The sequence below is a fragment of the Bos javanicus genome, chromosome 26, assembly GCF_032452875.1.
Source record: "Bos javanicus breed banteng chromosome 26, ARS-OSU_banteng_1.0, whole genome shotgun sequence".
NCBI classification, from domain to species: Eukaryota; Metazoa; Chordata; class Mammalia; order Artiodactyla; family Bovidae; genus Bos; species Bos javanicus.
The window spans coordinates 50,556,821-50,574,263 of record NC_083893.1 but is presented as its reverse complement, the minus strand read 5'-3'; the positions used below and the strand labels follow the sequence as shown (position 1 = coordinate 50,574,263).

General features: G+C 57.7%; 1 protein-coding gene across 3 annotated transcripts in view; it reads right to left on the bottom strand.

The window, feature by feature from the left end:
• The window catches only part of INPP5A (inositol polyphosphate-5-phosphatase A), a 144,352-nt gene that overhangs the window by 37,924 nt on the left and 88,985 nt on the right, over positions 1-17,443 (bottom strand). For all 3 annotated transcript variants that reach the window (XM_061403914.1, XM_061403912.1, XM_061403913.1), the window contains exons 5-6: positions 9,359-9,422; positions 1,292-1,395 (exon numbers count right to left, since the gene is read on the bottom strand). In XM_061403914.1, the coding sequence (XP_061259898.1) occupies positions 1,292-1,395; positions 9,359-9,422 (168 nt within the window). The remainder of the gene's footprint in view (positions 1-1,291; positions 1,396-9,358; positions 9,423-17,443) is intronic.

The following is a 17,443-nucleotide window of genomic DNA, read 5'->3' as shown; positions in this document are numbered from 1 at the left end:
CCCAGTTACTCTCAGGACGGGGCCAGTGCTGGCTGCAGAGGAGCCAGGGGGAGTCTGGATGGGGGTGAGGCCAGGAGACCTCTCAAGCTGACTTCTCAGCCCCTGCCTTGTTCCCGGGAAGCTCAACCACCCTCCTGCTGAACGCGGCTCTGGCCAACGGCCCAGGAGGACTGCAGGGCCCATCGGCTGGGCTGCATGGGGGGGGGTCAGGGGAGGGGGCACCGAGGAAGGAAGCTTCCGGAGCTCCCCCGCCACACCCTCCCCAACCCACAGGGCAGAGGGGACAGTCTCTGGGGCAGGGACTGCGGCGGGTGGGGCGGCGGGCTGGGAGGCTGCCCCTGACATCAAGTCCTTGGCGGGGACAATGGATGGGGAAGCTGTGCCTGGCGGGACGAGGGGCTCATCCTTCATGGAAGCAGCCACAATTCCTTCACCACAGGAGCGGGTCATAAAGCAAGTTAATAAAGCCATGGCCTTGCTGAAATCAAGTGCCGGGTGCAGGGAGGGGGCGGGGGGCGGCGATGCTCTTCCAGAGTCGGGGGAGGGGGCGGGGTGATACCCAGCTCTCCACACCCCCACAAGCGTCACCGGGTCACGTCCCCCTCTGCATCCACAGGCCCCCAGGGAAGGTGATCCGTCTAGGTCAACCTGTGGATTTCACCGTCAGGAGGCTCCAGAGACGCTGGTTATTACAACATTCTCTGAGAGTACTGGGATCCAAAACTGTATGTGCAGTGTAATGGAGGCATAAAAATAAGAAAACTGTACAAGAGTGCCTGAAACGCCCAGGAACCGCGCCCAGGCTTTCTGACTGTGTCCGAGCGGTGGTGAGAACAACCCACGCCTGCCTGTGCTTCCAGAATCGGAGCTCAGCGGAGCAGGCACCCCAGGGCTTTCCCTGTGGAAGCGCGGGGACTGCTCAGCACCCTGGGGCCAGGGAGAGCCCCCGAGGGCCTGCGCCCCACGCCCCAGCGCTCCCGTCCGGAGTGTGCCTGACACGCACAGCGAGGTTTGCTGGGAGCCCCAAGGGACAGTCCTCCTGCACCCTCGGGGGAAGGGTCTTCTGCCTGGGAGTGACGATGGCTGGAGGACTCATCTGCTGATGTCAACCACGGGTCCTCCAGCCCTCACCCGAGGCCACCCGCCAAACTCACCTGGGGCGGGACCTCCAGCAGAGCAGGACGCCAGGGGCACAGCAGCACAGGGGTGGGGTGGGGACGTCCTGTTGTGGATTGTGATGCGTTCACGGCCCCGGCCCCGCGCTGGGCTGGCGGCCCTGGCGGTGACCTACCTCAGGGAAGTAGTCCTGCGGGAACTTCTCCTTCTCCAGCATGGGCGTGCTCTCCAGTGTGTCTGAGTAGATCTCCTTGCCGGTCACCTTCTTGTACTTCTTGGCTGGAAGAAGGCCCAGGGTGACCTCAGTTCTGCACCCCATCCCCGGCTCAGGGCCACAGGGTCCCGCGTCCCACCCGGGCAGCCCCGTGTGGCCGAGGGCTTTGCCGAGAATGGCCGAGAAATTGCCATTCCTGCAGCTGGACCCTGACCCTGGACTTCATCACCCTCGGAGCACCTGGCCTCAGGTTTAGGGGGCTAATTCGCTCCTCTGAGCAAACGGCTGCATTTAAAAGGGCTGTGGCGCTACCGTCCACTCGCGCTCCAGGTAAATTTATTTAATAACATTGATTTCCTCGGGCCGTCACTCACAGCCAGGGAAGGGGAGTCCTTATGTGAGACTGGGTCGGGGCGCAGGCAAGGTAGCCGGGAGCTCTGGGCCGGCTCCGCGCCCGCCCTGTATCCGGCCGACCCCTGCACACCCAGGCCAGGATCACTCCCTTCACAGACCATTGTCCCTGTGTCCACCGCGGGGCTAAACGCAAGCTTTCACTGGGCTGGCGGGGTAGAAGGCTGCGAGCCCTCCCCACACGCCAGCAGGGAGCCTGGCAGCAAGAGAGCCTGCTGAGACTGCCCCAGGGCACCCCCACCGACTGCGGGGGCGTCACACTTTCCCTGCTCCGGGGGGGACGGGGGGAGGGCGCTGGGGTGCTCGGGACAGAGGACGAGCCATCCTGCCAGAGTGCCCCTGGGGTCTGGCCTGGTGTCCCGCGAGCAGCCCCAGCTGCGCTTTGTGGAGCAGGGCCTGCCCCCCAATCCCAGGGAGCCCAGGGACAAGACGAGAGCCCCCTCCACCGGACCCGGGGCAGGGCTGCGCGGGTCCTGCCGCGCCTCTGACCTTGTCCCCAAACCAGAGAGCCGGGCCCCTCTGCACCTCAACTGAGCCCCCGGCTCCCCACACCGCGGCCTCTGGCTCCCCACGACCGGGCGCCTGGGGGAGGCTAAACGGACAAGGGCCCAGAGAGGCCCGAGCCCCCAGGACGGAGGAGGAGTCAGCTCCAGAATGGGAGCACGGCAGCCAGTGCGCAGGACGGGTAGGGTCAGAGCAGAGGAGGTCAGGGAGTCCGCGGAGCGGGGGGCGCTGGGCCGGCTCGGGGACCCAGGGGCAGCCTGGGCCCCCACACCATCTGCGGAGGGCACGGGCCACATGGAGGTTCGGCCCCGAGGCTCGCCAGAAGCAGGGCGGGGCTGGGGGCCACGGCAGGAGGCCGTCCTGCTGAGATGAAACCTGGGTCCCTGAGGAAAGAGGAGACTGGGGAGGGGTGGGTAGGAGAAGGCCTCGGTCTTTCTTAAACAAATAAGATTTTATTTTTAGAGCAGCTTGGGGATTACAAAAATTGAGCTGAAAGTGGAGTGTTCCCGTCCTCCTGGTGGCTCAGATGGTGAAGAATCCGCCTGCACTGCAGGAGACCCAGGTTCAGCCCTTGGGTTGGAAAGATCCCCCGGAGAAGGGCACAGCTACCCACTCCAGTCTTCTTGGCCGGAGAATCCCAAGGACAGAGGAGCCTGGCGGGCTACAGTTCCCGGGGTCACGAAGAGTTGGACACGGCTGAGTGACTAACTCACTTTCATACCTTCCCAACAGCCTGCGTTGGTGGGCTTGCCCGTGCTGGGGGTCCCAACAAACGCAGACATCACAAATGCACAGATCCACCACTACAGCCTCACAGGGCACTTCCATGGCCCTGAAACCATGCCCCACCCAACCCAGTTCAGTCAGCCTCCCTTCTGCTGCCTCCACAGTGGGCGGCCTTCCCCAACAGGCCACAATCCCTCAGGAACACACGCTTGAGTTCCTCCGTGAGTTTTTGTGTCTTGATAGTCATTTCGTTTTGCTGCTGGGAGATATTCCAAGTCTGGACATCCCACAGTCTGTATACTCTTTCATTTATAAAGGACACACTCTGGTTACTTCCAGTTTTTGCTAATTATGAAAAAAGACACTGTAAACATTTCTGTACAGGTTTGTGTGTTGTCGTTAAGTTTTCCAATTGGGTAAATGCCAAGAAATATAAGAGTGTGTGCAGCTTTGCAAGAAATTGTCGAGCTGTGAACCACAGAGGCCGGACCGTATTGCTTCCCCACCAGCAAAGATGGAGACTTCCTGCTGCCCCACATCCCGCCAGCATGCCGGCAGATTTCAGGCATTCTCACAGCGGTGTGGGGGGTTTAACCTGCATTTCCCTGACGGCATATGATGTTGGATAGCTTTTCATCATATCTGTGTATCTTCCTGGCTGAGATTCTGTTCAGAGCTTTTGCTGTTCAGTCACTCAGTCTTGTCCGACTCTTTGTGACCCCATGGACTGCAGCACGCCAGGCTTCCCTGTCCATCACCTACTCCCAGAGCTTGCTATCACTCATGTCCACTGATTTGGTGGTGCCATCCAACCATCTCATTCTCTGCTGCCCCCTTCTCCTCCTGCCTTTAACCCTTCCCAGCATCAGGGTCTTTTCCAATGAGTCAGTTCTTCGTATCAGGTGAACAAACTGTTGGAGCTTCAGCTTCAGCATCAGTCCTTCCAATGAATATTTAGGATTGATTTTCTTCAGGACTGACTGGCTGGATCTCCTTGCAGTCCAGGGGACTCTCAAGAGTCTTCTCCAACCCCACAGTTCAAAAGCACCATTTCTTCGACACTCAGCCTTCTTTACAGTCGAACTCTCACATCCATATATAACTACTGGAAAAACCATAGCTTTGACTATACAAACCTTTTTTGGCAAAGTAATGTCTCAGCTTGTCTAGATAGCATATTAAAAAGCAGAGACATTACTTTGCAAACAAAGGTCCATCTAGTCAAGGCTATGGCTTTTCCAGTAGTCATGTACGGATGTGAGAGTCGGACTGTGAAGAAAGCTGAGTGCGGAAGAATTGATGCTTTTTGAACTGTGGTGTTGGAGAAGACTCTTGAGAGTCCCATGGACTGCAAGGAGATCCAACCAGTCCATTCTGAAGGAGATCAGCCCTGCGTGTTCTTTGGAAGGAATGATGCTAAAGCTGAAACTCCAGTACTTTGGCCACCTCGTGCGAAGAGTTGACTCATTAGAAAAGACTCTGATGCTGGGAGGGATTAGGGGCAAGAGGAGAAGGGGACGACAGAGGATGAGATGGCTGGATGGCATCACTGACTCGATGGACGTGAGTCTGGGTGAACTCCGGGAGTTGGTGATGGACAGGGAGGCCTGGCGTGCTGCGATTCATGGGGTCGCAAAGAGTCGGACACGACTGAGCGGCTGAACTGACTGAGCTGAGAAGAGTGCGACTGGACGGTAGTTTGAGCATTCTTCGGAACTGCCTTTCTTTGGCTCACTTTTAAATTGTGTTGTTTTCTTATTACTGAGTTTTAAAGAGTTCTTTTTTATTTGGATAACAGTCCTCACGTGCCTTTTCAGATAGTCTCTCCCAGTCTGTGGCTGGTTTTCTCATCCTCTTGGCAAAGAGAAAACATGTTTTTCACTCCAGTAAACTCCAGCTTACGATTACTCCTTTCATGGATCATGTTTAGTGTTGTATTTAAAGAGTCATCACTAAAGCCAAGGTCACCTCCATTTTCTCCTACGTATCGCCCAGGAGTTTCATGGTTTCATGCTTTGCAGCTGGGTCTCTGGTTCCTTTGGAGTTAATATTGGGAAGGTGGTCACCTCCGTTTTCTCCTATGAATCGCCCAGGAGTTTCATGGTTTCACACTTCGCAGTGGGGTCTCTGGTTCCTTTTGAGTTAATACTGGGAAGGTGGTCACCTCCGTTTTCTCCTATGAATCGCCCAGGAGTTTCATGGTTTCACACTTCGCAGTGGGGTCTCTGGCTCCTTTTGAGTTAACACTGGGAAGGTACAAGGTCTGTGAGTAGATTCGCCTTCCGTGCTTATGGACAGACCCCAGCGCCGCCTGTTGAGACGACTGTCTTTGCTCTATTTTATTTGTCTTGCTCCTCTGTCAAGAATCAGGTGACTGTGCGTGAGGATCCGCTTCTGCTCTCGCTATGCCGTTTGGTCTGTTTGTTCTTCCAGCAACATCTCGCTGTTCTGATTGCTGCAACTTTATAGAAAAGTCTTGAAGCTGAGTAGTGTCAGTGCTCCAATCTCGTTCTCCTCCTTCAATACTGGGTTGGCTATTCTGGGTCTTTGCCTCCTCTCCATGTGAACTTTAGGATACATTGGTCAGTACCCACAAAACAACTTTATGGGACTTAGAACAAGCTTGTGTTGAATCTGTGGATCAAGTTGGGAAGAACTTGACAATACTGAATCTTCCTATAAATGAACATGGACTCTCTCTCCACTTACTTGGGTCTTCTTTGATTCCTTTAATCAGATTTTATAGTTTTTCGCATGCAGATATTGCCCATATCTTTTAAAAATAACCTAATCGGTTTATGTGTGGCTGTGCTGGGTCTCCATTGCTGCACGGGGGCTGCTCTGGTTGATGGGCACGGGCTTCTCACGGCGTGGCGTCTCTGGCCGTGGAGTGCGGGCTCTAGGGCCTGCGGCTTCCAGCAGCAGCAGCACAGGGGCTCAGCAGCTGCGCCCCCAGGCTCTGGAGCATGGGCTCAGCGGGTGGGGCCCCTAGGCTTTGCTGCTCGTGGCATGTGGGGTCTCCCCAGCTCGGGGGTTGAATGTGTGCGTCCTGCACGGGCAGGAGGAGCCTTTACCACTGAGCCGCCAGGAAACCCCAATGCTGCACGTGTTTTGTTGGATTTATCCCAAGTACTTCTTTTTGGTATGTGAGCTATGTTCTTAATTTCGAATTCTACTTGTTAAATGCTATCGGTGAAGCCCTTGCCTTGTGCTTATTAACCTCACATCCTGACTGTGCTCACTGGTACCAGCTTCCGCTGCTACCGCTGCTGATGTTGGTTCCTCAGGATTTTCTGTATAAACTAGTCACCTAAGATGTAAGACAGCATCTTCCTACCAATAAGACTTTTATTCCTTTTCTTGTCATATTACAGTAGCCAAGATTTCTAGTGTGATGTGGAAGAGAAACGGGGAGAGTGGACACCCCACCTAGATTCTGGCCTTAGGGGAGCAGCGTGTGGATCTAGTTCTCCGCTGTTGAGTATGACTTAGTGCAGAATCTCTGCAGCTGTTCTTCATCAAGTTGAGGAAGTTCTCCTCTAGTCGCAGTTTCCTGAGTTTTTATGATAAATGGGCGTTGTATTTTATGAAAAATTTTTTTCTACATCGATTGATGTAATCGTGTGATTTTCTTTTTTAGCCTATTGGTGTGATGGAGTACACTGACTGACTTTCGAATGGTAAATCAGGTTTACATACCTGGAATAAATCTGAATTGGTCACAGTGCATAATTTTTCTTATATGTTGCTAGTTTTGAGTTGCTAATATTATCAATATGTTGAGAATTTTGCTTTGTATGTTCATGAGAGATGCTGGCCTGTAGTTTTCCTTTTTTGTAATATCTTTATCTAGTTTTGGTATCAGGGTAATGCTAGCCATGTAGAATGAATTAGAAAGTTTTCTCTCTGCTTTTACTTTCTGGAAAAGATTCTAAAGAATCAGTATAATTTCTTCCTTAAATGTTTAGTAGAATTCACCAGTGACAGCATTTGGATCTGATGCTTTCTTGCTTAGAAGGTTATTAAGTGCTGACTGAATTTCCTTTAACAGATAATTCATATTATCTACTCCTCCTTGAATGAGTTTTGATAGACTGTATCTTTCAAGGAAGCGGGCCATCTGAGTCATCAAATCTACAGGCTCAGACTTATTCACAATATTTCCATATTATCCTTTTAACATCCACTGGATCAGCAGTGACGGCCCCTCTCTCGTTTCTGATATTAACGTGTGTCTTTCTTTGTCAGCCTGGCTGAAGGTTTGCCGATTTTGCTCCTTGTTTCAGCGTCGGCTCCCGGCCGCGCTGACTCTGCACTGAGCGTCTGCTCTTGGTCTCACTGCTGTGTGTTCTGAGGCTCGCTGTTTCTTCTCTTCTACCTACTCTGGGTCTTACTTGCTCCTCTCGCCCAGGTGTCACAGGAGACTGAGGAGAGGCTGGGGCTGTCTGTCTCCCTCCCTGTTGTCTGGGCCTTGATCAGACCCCAGCCGGCTGGACTCTAGTCAAGGGCTTTCCTTCTGGTCAGGCCTCTGGGAGACCTGACAGAATGCTCTGGGCATTTCAGAATTGCTACTCTCCCCTCCCCTGCCAGAGGCACGCAGGGATTTCCCTTGATCTTCATCCCGGGAACCTGGTGGGGCTCCTGGAGGCCAACCCACGAAGGGGGGCCAAGGATGGCCATGTGGGGCTGCCCTGCCGTGACCTGACTGCTCAATGGCTCTGCCTCTCTGGCCTGCCAGCCTCCCCCCGAGCCTGAGGGGCAGCAGTTTGTCCTGTGGCCTTGCTCCTCTGAGGGGTCCACGGAGAGTCACCTATTTTCAGCTGGTTTGGATCATCTTCTGCGAGGCTGAAGTGACTGCTTCCTCGCTCGTCACATGTCGGACCAGAAACCAGAGCCCCTTTTATCTGTCTTATCTCAACTTTCTAAGTAGGAAAGTATCTGTTAAAATCCAGGCTGTTTGTTCTTTAAAGTGTGTTCAAACTGCACAGATCTGGATTGCTTTTGCTGAAGCTCAATTTCAGGCAGAAATGCAAGTCTTGAAGAGCAAGGAGTGGGGGAGCGGGGGCCAGTGGCCATGCCTGCCTGAGACTCCGGCCACGCCCACTGCTGTGGGTCGGCAGGAACACCCGCCAGGCTGAGCCAGGCTTGTCTGCTCAGGGCATGACCACCACCCGTGTTATCACAGTTCTTGTCGCTGATAATGTGGAGGTTTTGCTGGAGTGGAACGTACATCTAAGGTACAACTGTAAACAGACTGTGGGCTAGCCAGGCACTTCATGATGACTTTGATGTAGTAACACAGCATTTCTGCAAAGGCTTACTTGAAAAGAGGAGAACCTTAACAGAGGTGGCACCTGTAGGGCCAGAGGCGCAGGTTCGTTAGAAGCAAAGCCCTTCTGCTGCAGCCACGCCGGGAGCCACTGTGCCTGCACCCTCCCGCCACCCCGCTCACGGCCCCGCAGACATGATACGACGTCCAGAGTCTGCAAGAGCGTGGGGAGAGCAGCCCGCTCCCGCCAGGTCTGCTGGGCCGCTCTCAGCCCCGCGGCGGGGCAGAGAATCCACAGGCGATGGGCTGGTGAACGCCTGCTGCTGGGACCCTGTTCTCAGGCTGATGGAATCACTGCTTCTCGGCCCGTGGGCGCGCTCTGTCTCCGGAGTAAGCAGAGAGGATGACTCTGAACAGACTGCGAGGCAGGCTGCCCCCACTGTCCTCACACCTGGGAAGCATCGCAGAGGCCTGTGATCTGGCTCCACGGCCCTGGTGCAGCTCAGAGAGCTTGACGCTCAGCATGTGGAGTCGAGTCTGCCTGAGCGGTCAACCCACACGCACCCTGCGGGCGGCCGGCCCTCAGACCGGGGCAGATGCACAGCCTCTGCGCGTGAGCACTCGGGGGCCCTCAGGAGACGCACAGAGTTTGCCCAGTGAACACGGGCGGCGTTGTCCGCTCCGCCACAAACACACTCTCGCCTGCTCTTTCCTGAAACATGCTGTCTGGCTGTGTTTTTCATTTTTATCCCACTTTCTCACATTTGACAGGCACAGAGATACAAACCGTTCCCTTCTCCTCTTTATTACAGGAAAACCAGAGCCCCCAGCCTGAGCCATGAGGGCTGGCAGGGGTGTGGCCCAGGGGTGGGCTGGCCGGGGCCAGAGGGGAAGCCGTCCGGGGCGGTCTGACCATCGAGGTTTCAAAGACATAGAGCAGGCGTCCTCCCAAGTCCCTGCCGAGTGACCGCGGCAAAGCCTTGATCAAACTGGACCTGCGGTCCTCTCGCAGGGACACTGGGCGGAAGGGGCTGGGAGAAGCCAGACCACGGGGCAGTGGGCAGGGTCCAGCAGGACAGAAAATCCCAGAGGACATGAAGGACAGCATGGCGTCTTACCTTTAAAGTCAAATTGGTAGATGTTTTTTAAGGATTCGTGAAGAAAGTAAAAGCTTCCTAGTGCCTGCAGAGCAAAAAAAGAAACCAAGTGAGCGGCCTGAGAAGATTTTAAAGCAGTTTTGCGCAAAAAGGCGAGTCCAGCTCATGGCGGCCAGTCATGGCTCCGGGCTGAGCCTCCCGACCCGGACACCTGCGGTCCGGCCTCGAGCCAGGCCCCCGCGCCCGCCCCGCTGCCCATATCCACTGCGGGGCCCACCCTGCAGGACGGAGCTGCGGCCACCCTGCCCCCGAGCCCCCGGCCATGAGCAGCACCACCAACCGCCCGCCGGCGCCAGGAGCGGCTCTGGGCGACCAGCTCGGCCCAGCGCCCCTCTCAGGAGGCCAAGTGCAGGCCCGGGCGGGGCGGGCGGGGCGGGTCAGGGCACCCGAAGCCGGAATCACTTGTTTACCTGGGATTCAAACTTCACTTGGGGTGTGCGAGTGCACGTGAACATGTGTGCCTGTGTGTGTGACGGGGACTCAGGCGTGTGGTCAGTGGCTGGGGCTCCGCAGGCACAGAATAAACAGCCCACATGCCGCTCGCCCGACCCCAGCCGTCATCAGCTGCCCTGAACCCTCCCCGAGGGGAGCTGCGGCCCCTGCACGCACACACCCGAGGCCCAGCCTCTGCTTTCTGCTCCGACCTTGGACAGCCGAGGCCCCTCCAAGAAGCGGACTCGGGCAGCACGGGGACCCCAGGAAGAGAATCCTAACAGCTGCTCTGCTCACGCGGGCCTGTAAATGGGCATTCTTTCATCTCTGTGAGCAAAGTAAGCACTCAGAAAAAGCCTAAGTAAATAAATGTGATTGCAAATATTTGAACTATTGCCTCATTGAATGCAATAAAGCTAATATAATATTAAGAAGTTCATGATAAATGGAAAATAAATTGCCAATGTAGGAACAGAAACTGTAACTCATAGAGTCAGAAAATCCATAATTAGCTCTAATGAGTATTTCAAGTCAAAGTGCTATCCAACTTTTCCCACACCTGACCGACCCCATCCATGCAGTTCAGGGCCCGTTTGTCAGCGGCTGCGAGGCCGTCTGGAGGGAAGCGAGCAAGGCCGGGCGCTGGCCCGTGGGTCCTCTGACCCCGCAACTGTCAGCAGAGTGTTCGTCTTGTCGGAGAGTATTGACTCCTTGCCTGCTTTGCTAGAAACAATTCAAATACTTTTTACATATTTATAAACCTGTCAGGAGTGCCTATTTTCTCCATTAGTGAAATGCAGCAGTTGCTGCTGTGTCCACTGGGGCTCAGACACGGGGCAGGAGCCCTGACAGACGGCAGCAGCACGGCCTCGGGGGCAGACTCGCCCCGAGGCTACGGGGATCCAGCGGCCGGGCTCTGAAGGGATGCAGCGTGAGCCTGGATCCGGGTCCGTGCAACTCCCACGCGAGCACCAGGGATGAACGCGGCAGGAGACGTGGTCCAGGGCCCCTGGTTCCACCCACCTGGCAGCTCGAGGTCCCTCAAGGGTCTGCAGATGCTGCAAACGCTGCGAAGACAGTCTCCCGCAGCGACTGAGTAGGCTGCTGATGGGACCCAGGGCCGCATCTGGGCGCTCGTCTGCCTTTGGGGGGCTGAAGACTGAGGACCAAGAGCTGATCTCCAGACACGCTGACCCAGGGTAGGGGACAGGGGGCGGGGAGGCTGCTCCCCACACTGGAGCCATGCGTCCGCAGACGTCCAGCAGACGCGAAGCGCGGGTTTGCCAAGGGTCCTGCAGGCGAGCCACCGCCCCCCCGCGGTGGGAGGCCACGTAGCCCCAGAGGCCAGCCCTCGGATGTGCACCCACTGCCTCTCCTGGCAAACGAAGCGGATGCTCCAGGACGCACCATCTCGGTATGACGCCCGCGCCTCCGTGTCAGATTGCTGGCTTTCCTGGGGAAGAGACGGCCCCTAAGGCTCGAGTCAACCCGACCAAGGAAGGGCCACAGGGGCAAATCTGCCCTCCAGACACAGGGAAGAGGGACACACACGTCTTCTCACACACTGACATGTGTCCAAGGTGTTCACTACAGGAGCTGATGCTATAGGGAACACTGCGTGGCGTCCCTGAGCTCACGTGAGAGACACGCACACCCCTGCACGCCTGTATTAAGTGGGCGCGTGTGCGTGACACGCGGCTGGAGTTTCTGGGTCACGGTGGGTAGGCACCTTCCACGCAGGATTCTACACGGCACCGCCAGCGGTGCCCACTGCCCACCCCCTTGCCCGGTCCTGGTACCGGCAGACCAGCTGGCAGCCCTCTGCGGCTGCAGGCCCGCGGGCGACCCAGCAGGCGTCTCACCTGTGCTGCCCTCACTCTGGAGCAGCTGAGCGCCTCCTTCTAGCACACCGGGCGCGTGGGTTTCTCTTGAAGGCCTTGCTCTCACACTGAGTCCACTTTCCGTTCCCCGTGTCTGTTACCTGCACGATGAGGAACATCTCCTGGGCCTTGGCTCACCTTGTCGGTTTTCTGTGGTATCTTTCACCGAATGAAAACTTTTATCTTTAAGGTAGTCAAACAACCCGACACCTCCTTCATGGCTTTAGGCTTCCGTTCCTGGTTTGCCAAGAGTTCTCTCTCACTCCACGACGAGTCTCACCGCCCTCTGATACCCGGGCTGCTCAGAGGAGGCAGCGTTTCCATGGAAACCAGCAGCATCCAGGTTCACATGAGGAGAGGCTGGCCAAGCAGGTAACGCCCACGATGGCAGAGCATGGCCATCCTCGGGCTGCAGCCCAGCATGGTCAGAGAGCCTGTGATGAGAGGGGCGACAGGAGAGTGGGGGCCAGGGCCGGGCTGAGAGGGAAGAGGCGTAAGGCTGCTTTTCCCCACACCAGGGATGTATCTGTGGGCAGGGCACAGGCACCCAGTGGATTCCACCACTCCATCCATGTGGTTCCCCGTCGTTCACGTGAAGGCCACACTCCCATCTCTCCAGGGGTCTGTTCTCTGGGCTTTGACTCCTCTCGTCGGTCTAACAGCAGTTTTTCCTAGCTTAGCTTTATAAGTCTTCATATTCAGTAGTAGAGATAAATGCCCCGTTTTGCTTTTCTTCACAACTGCTTTTATTATTTTTGGCTCTCTGTACTTCCAAGTGAAACTCCCCAACAGCTGCCAAATTACACCCAGACATCCTGCTGGGGTGCAGATCACACACAGCCTGCCCGGGGGGCAGTGGCGTCTTCACGGGGCTCAGTCTTCCTTCCCGTAACTGCGACACGCCTTGAGCCACACTCAAGTCTGGTTTATAGGGGGTTAAAGCGGAGCACTGCTCTAAGAGGGTTGAAAACGTCAGGCCAGCCTTGCACTGCTGGCCCCAGGCTGGCTTGATCACGACACACGTGCTCACACTCGTGGGTTCTGGCGGCTGGACTGCGTCCAGGGCCTTCACCTGTTCCTGGACTGGTCCTCACCCTTGCCACCCGGTGACTTTGCTGAGCCGGGTCTGTGACAGCCCACCCGGGAGTTAGAGCAAGACTTCCCTGGACCCTCCGCTTCCCCGCAGCGTGGATGCCTGACCCCGCAGGACGCCACTCTCAGCCCTCACCGGGGGCCCCGCTCTGACTCCACGAGCAGCTGCATAGGCTCCGTCTCCCAGCTGCCAGCTCCAGCGTGGTGCCCCCGGGGGTCAGCCTTGGGTGTGGGACACGCAGTTCCTGTGCGCACGTCCCAAGGGGCCGGCCTCCCGGATTCGGGGCCCTGTGGCATCGCTCTCCCTCTCCCGCTGGAACCCTGGTCCTCCCTGATGTGGCGTGCCCACCACCACGCCCTCCCTAAACGGCCCCTCCCCGAGTGACCACCACTCTGGGCACTGCTGACCCTCCGTTCTCAGCCCCGGGGAGCCCCGCCTCCTGCACCACTGCAGTCCCTGCACTCCTGCCCCTCCATTTCCCCCGTCTGCTGTGGGGCCACCAGAAGCCTGGCCCTGTCCCCCACTCTCCGGTCACCCCCATCACCACAACCCCCCGGCTCACAAAGCTCTGGCTACACTGGCCTCCGGCCTGAGGTTGGCCAAGCTCTGCTACCATGGGCATTCCTGTTTTGCCGCCTTCCTCTCACGTGAGCCCTGATGCTGCACATTCCCGTGGAAACGCTGCCTCCTCTGAGCAGCCCTCCCGGACTTCAGCCCCCGCACAGCCCCGCCCTTCTGTGGTGCTGCCCACTCTGGCTGTGTGCTTATTTCCTTCTCTACCAGGAGGGGAGGGAGCTCCCTGAGGGGCCTGGTCACCTCTGAGTCCCCAGCACAAGGCCTGGCACGCGGCAAGAATCACTGGACAGTGAGACACAGAGGCGTGTCCCCCACCTCCCCAGGAGACCGGTCCACGGCTCGGAGCCAACGCGCTGCAGGCCTCAGAGGACAAGCCAACCCCGGCCTCACAGCAGCACCAAGAAGCCAAGCCCGACGCACGGGTCACACGCCTTCACCAACAAGGGGAGCGACCCTCCCTCTCACAAGGGGAAGCCCCCAGACTCCTGGTTTTAAAACAATTTAACAGATTGAGTAATAAATCAAAGCAAAGTTACTGCAACATTCATTAGATTATAAACAATAATAAATGAAACAAGGCTTCTGCTTCAATCAATGCAGAGCTTCATTGATCTTCTCCGGCATAATAAACTCGCGATGGCCAGCCTAATTGGATGGGGCAGCCTGACTGCCCACACTGGCCTGCGTCACTGGAGGGCGGCCTGCAGGAGAGGCTGCCCACGGGTGTCACCGTCACAGGCTCCCGGCCCCGCAGAGCTGCTCTGTGACTCTCGCAAATGAGAACTGACTTGTTCACAAAGTACCGACTTTCCAGGTCAGCCCCTGGGCTGTACCTGGAGTGACGGCCAGGCCCTGCTGACCCCCGCGCCCCGCTCCCCGCGGCCCGCCCGCACCAGGGCTGCGTGTAATTTCATCTTGTCTCCCGCCCGACGGCCAGCATCAGAAGGTAATCAAATTGGCTGTCCATTGTGTTCATCTACGTACAGAGCTAATGATATTCCGCTGCTGAATTAAAGAGCGTTTTATAAAGCATGCACTGCGCACTGACCCTGTCACAGCCCGGCCCCGCTGTCCCCTCAGGCCCCGCGAGGCTGACATGCTGCTGACATGTCTGATCACCACGGCAAGGCGGCCGACATGTCACCAGGCCCTGCAGACATGGGCCACGGAGAGAGCACGTCACCAGGTCCCTAAACTGCAGGGACACTGGTCTCAGTCCACCTGGGCAAGGCCCCCTCAGGCCAGGATGGCCCTGCCAGGGCACCCGCCCTGGAAACCACTGGGGTGACCTCGGGCAGAGAGGAGTCCGGCCTGAGATCCTGCGGGCGGGGTGAGGCCTGGGACGGTGACCAGGACTCTGGACAGGAGGCCAGCTTCTGAGCAGGGGCACCGTCCCTGGGACGTCCTGAGAGCAGTCAGGGCCTGGGCAACGAGTCCAGGGTTCCTGCCAGCAGCTGGAAGTGGACGGCACCATGGTCTGAGGTGGGGACAGCTCAGAGCACAGGTGTCCAGCTTCAAACGAGCTGAGGCTGAAATGGCCCCAAGACGCCTCACAGGGGTGGCAGGCCTGGAGTCCAGGACAGAGGTCTGGCCCCGATGTAAATGCAGTGGTCGCCGTGTGCAGAGTCCTCAGCAAGGTGCTGCGCTCCCAGGAGAACCAGAGCCAGGGTGAAGGGCAGGGGTCGGTGAGGGCCCAGGGAGCAGGGGTGACAGGTGGCCCTCAGGGACACGCACGGGTCAGTGGGGGTCAGGCACAGTGGGGAAGAGGCAGGGAGGGGCAGGAGGTGTCCTGGAGCTGAGTCTCCAGGGCGCAGGGACACTGAGGGCTTGGGAAGGGGTGCTGACCTTGGGCCCAGCTGAGAGGGCAGGGGCGACATACAGGAAGTTCCGGCTTGAGGGGCTCCTCGCGGCCTGTGGCCCAGGCCGGGGACTCGGGACTCCCCAGACCCACGCGGCACCTGGGGGACACCTCAGCTGTCGCGTCCAGGGCCCAGTCCGCCCCCCGCAGAATCACGCGTTTTGCTCGGCACAGTATCTCGGACCTTCCCTTTCAGAAGCGAAAGGCTCCTGACTCCACCTGACTTAGCAGGTTCCAGCCCGCCCGGCCGCGGGTGGGAAAGGAAACCTGTACACGAGACAAGAGTTCCCTCCAGGGCGACGGAACACTGCAGACCCGGGGCCCCTCGGCGAGCACCCCCAGGCCACCTTCAACTCTGCATCATGATCTCATCCTCTTGAGATGATGAGAGTCCTTTGCAGGACGAATACTCTTTTCAGTATTACTTTGCAAACGGAAAGCTTTGATAATAAGCAAAGAAAAACATCAGACTTAAAATGACTAGTCTTCTTTATAAGATTTGTTGTATTCCCCATGTCTAAATGATCAGCAAAGCAAATCGATAAACTTTTATGCCAATTAAATCACTCAGAGAGTTTGCATCGCAGCTAAAGCAGCTCTGACTTCATCTTTCATCTTCTGAAAATCATTAGCTTTTCAATTACAATTTCATCCTTAACGAGTGTTCTGGAGAAAGCGCATCCCAGACAGAGGACGGTTAAGGGAAAACGCGCCTCAAGGGCCACCAGCACTGGGCGATGCTGTCTATAGGATGCGTGCGCTGTCGAGACGCCTGCACAGTAAACGTGAGGAGGAAGGTTTAACCGATTTTCAAACTTCAACCCCACTGGGAAACTGCCATCTACTTTTGCTTCAAATAACCTAACGCCACCCCCACTCCACAGAGATGCTAACACAGCAACACCTGCAGAGGGCACAGCTTATGGCCCCAGCCCCTCAGCCCTCCTCACCCCGGCAGTCGGGGGGCACCACCATCCCCTACTGCTGGAGGATCTCGTGCCTCCGTCTGCACCGCAGGCCGTCTCCCCGCTGCGGGGCACCACCACGCCTGCCCTCCCCAGCCTGCGCTCCCTGCCCCAGCCTTCCCACCCGCAGTGTCCGCTTGCTTCTGGCGGCCACTCCCTCCCGCAAGGAAAGCGTCCTTCAGCATGCGCCCCTTGGACTGGCCCGCTGCGGCCGACTCCTTCTGGCGGCCACTCCCTCCCGCAAGGAGAGCGTCCTTCAGCATGCGTCCCCTTGGACTGGCCCGCTGCGGCCGACTCCTTTCAGGGCGCTTTCACCCGCCATCCTGCATGCGGGACTCTCCGCTGGCCTCTCCCTCGAGACATGGCAATGGCTGGGGGTATGGCCCTCAGCATCGCGGTCACCACTTCCCCTCTCGGGGACCCGTCTTCCCCACGGCTGCTTTCAAAGGGGCCCCTTGGTGCAGGGTTCTGTTCAGTTTTGCTGTGACCTCTCTGGGCGCTGATTTTATCTCCCTGAATTTGTGTATTTGTCCCTCGTCTGTTGGGAAACTGTCACTGTTTTCTCTTCAAAGTGGCGTCCCCTCGGCCACGTCAGCGGGACCACACGGCGGGTGCTCACCTCTGCCCCACGCCCGCGTTCTTCCAGATGCTCTCACGCTTTCTGGGGCCGCCTGCAGCCCACACACCGCCTGCAGTCCACGCTCCGTGTCTTCCGCTCTGAGGGCTCCAGCCTCGAGACTGGGCGCGCACACAGAGGCCCTCCCTGGTAGGGGTGCTTGGTCCAACCGGCCCTCGGAGGTCTGTGAGGGGCTGCGCATGCGTCAGGAAGGCGCACGGGGCCCTCCACGCACCTCCGGGGGTCAGGGCGCCTCCAGCTGCCAACGCCTGCTCCGCCTTCCGCGTCCAGGGCCGACCTGAACCAACCGTCCCCCGCCACACCGGGCTCAGGCCCGGCTTCCTCCTCAGCCGTCTTCTGGGCCAAGGGGCACAGTGGGCTCAGAAGCCTGAGCTCACCTCCTGCACCGGCTCTTCCTGTTTGGGGAGGTGGTCACGGGGTCTGCCTCCCCTGGCCCCGGGCGGAGCTGGATCAGTGGACCTCTAGCCTGATGAGAGGTGAGAGCTCTCCCCATTGCTGCCCGGGGCCCCGCCAGGGTGGGGAACAGGCCTCACAAGGTACAACGTGGTGCCGCTGGCCGGGAGGCGCTCGGCCAGGACAGGAGCCCGCCCCACCTGTGTGCACGG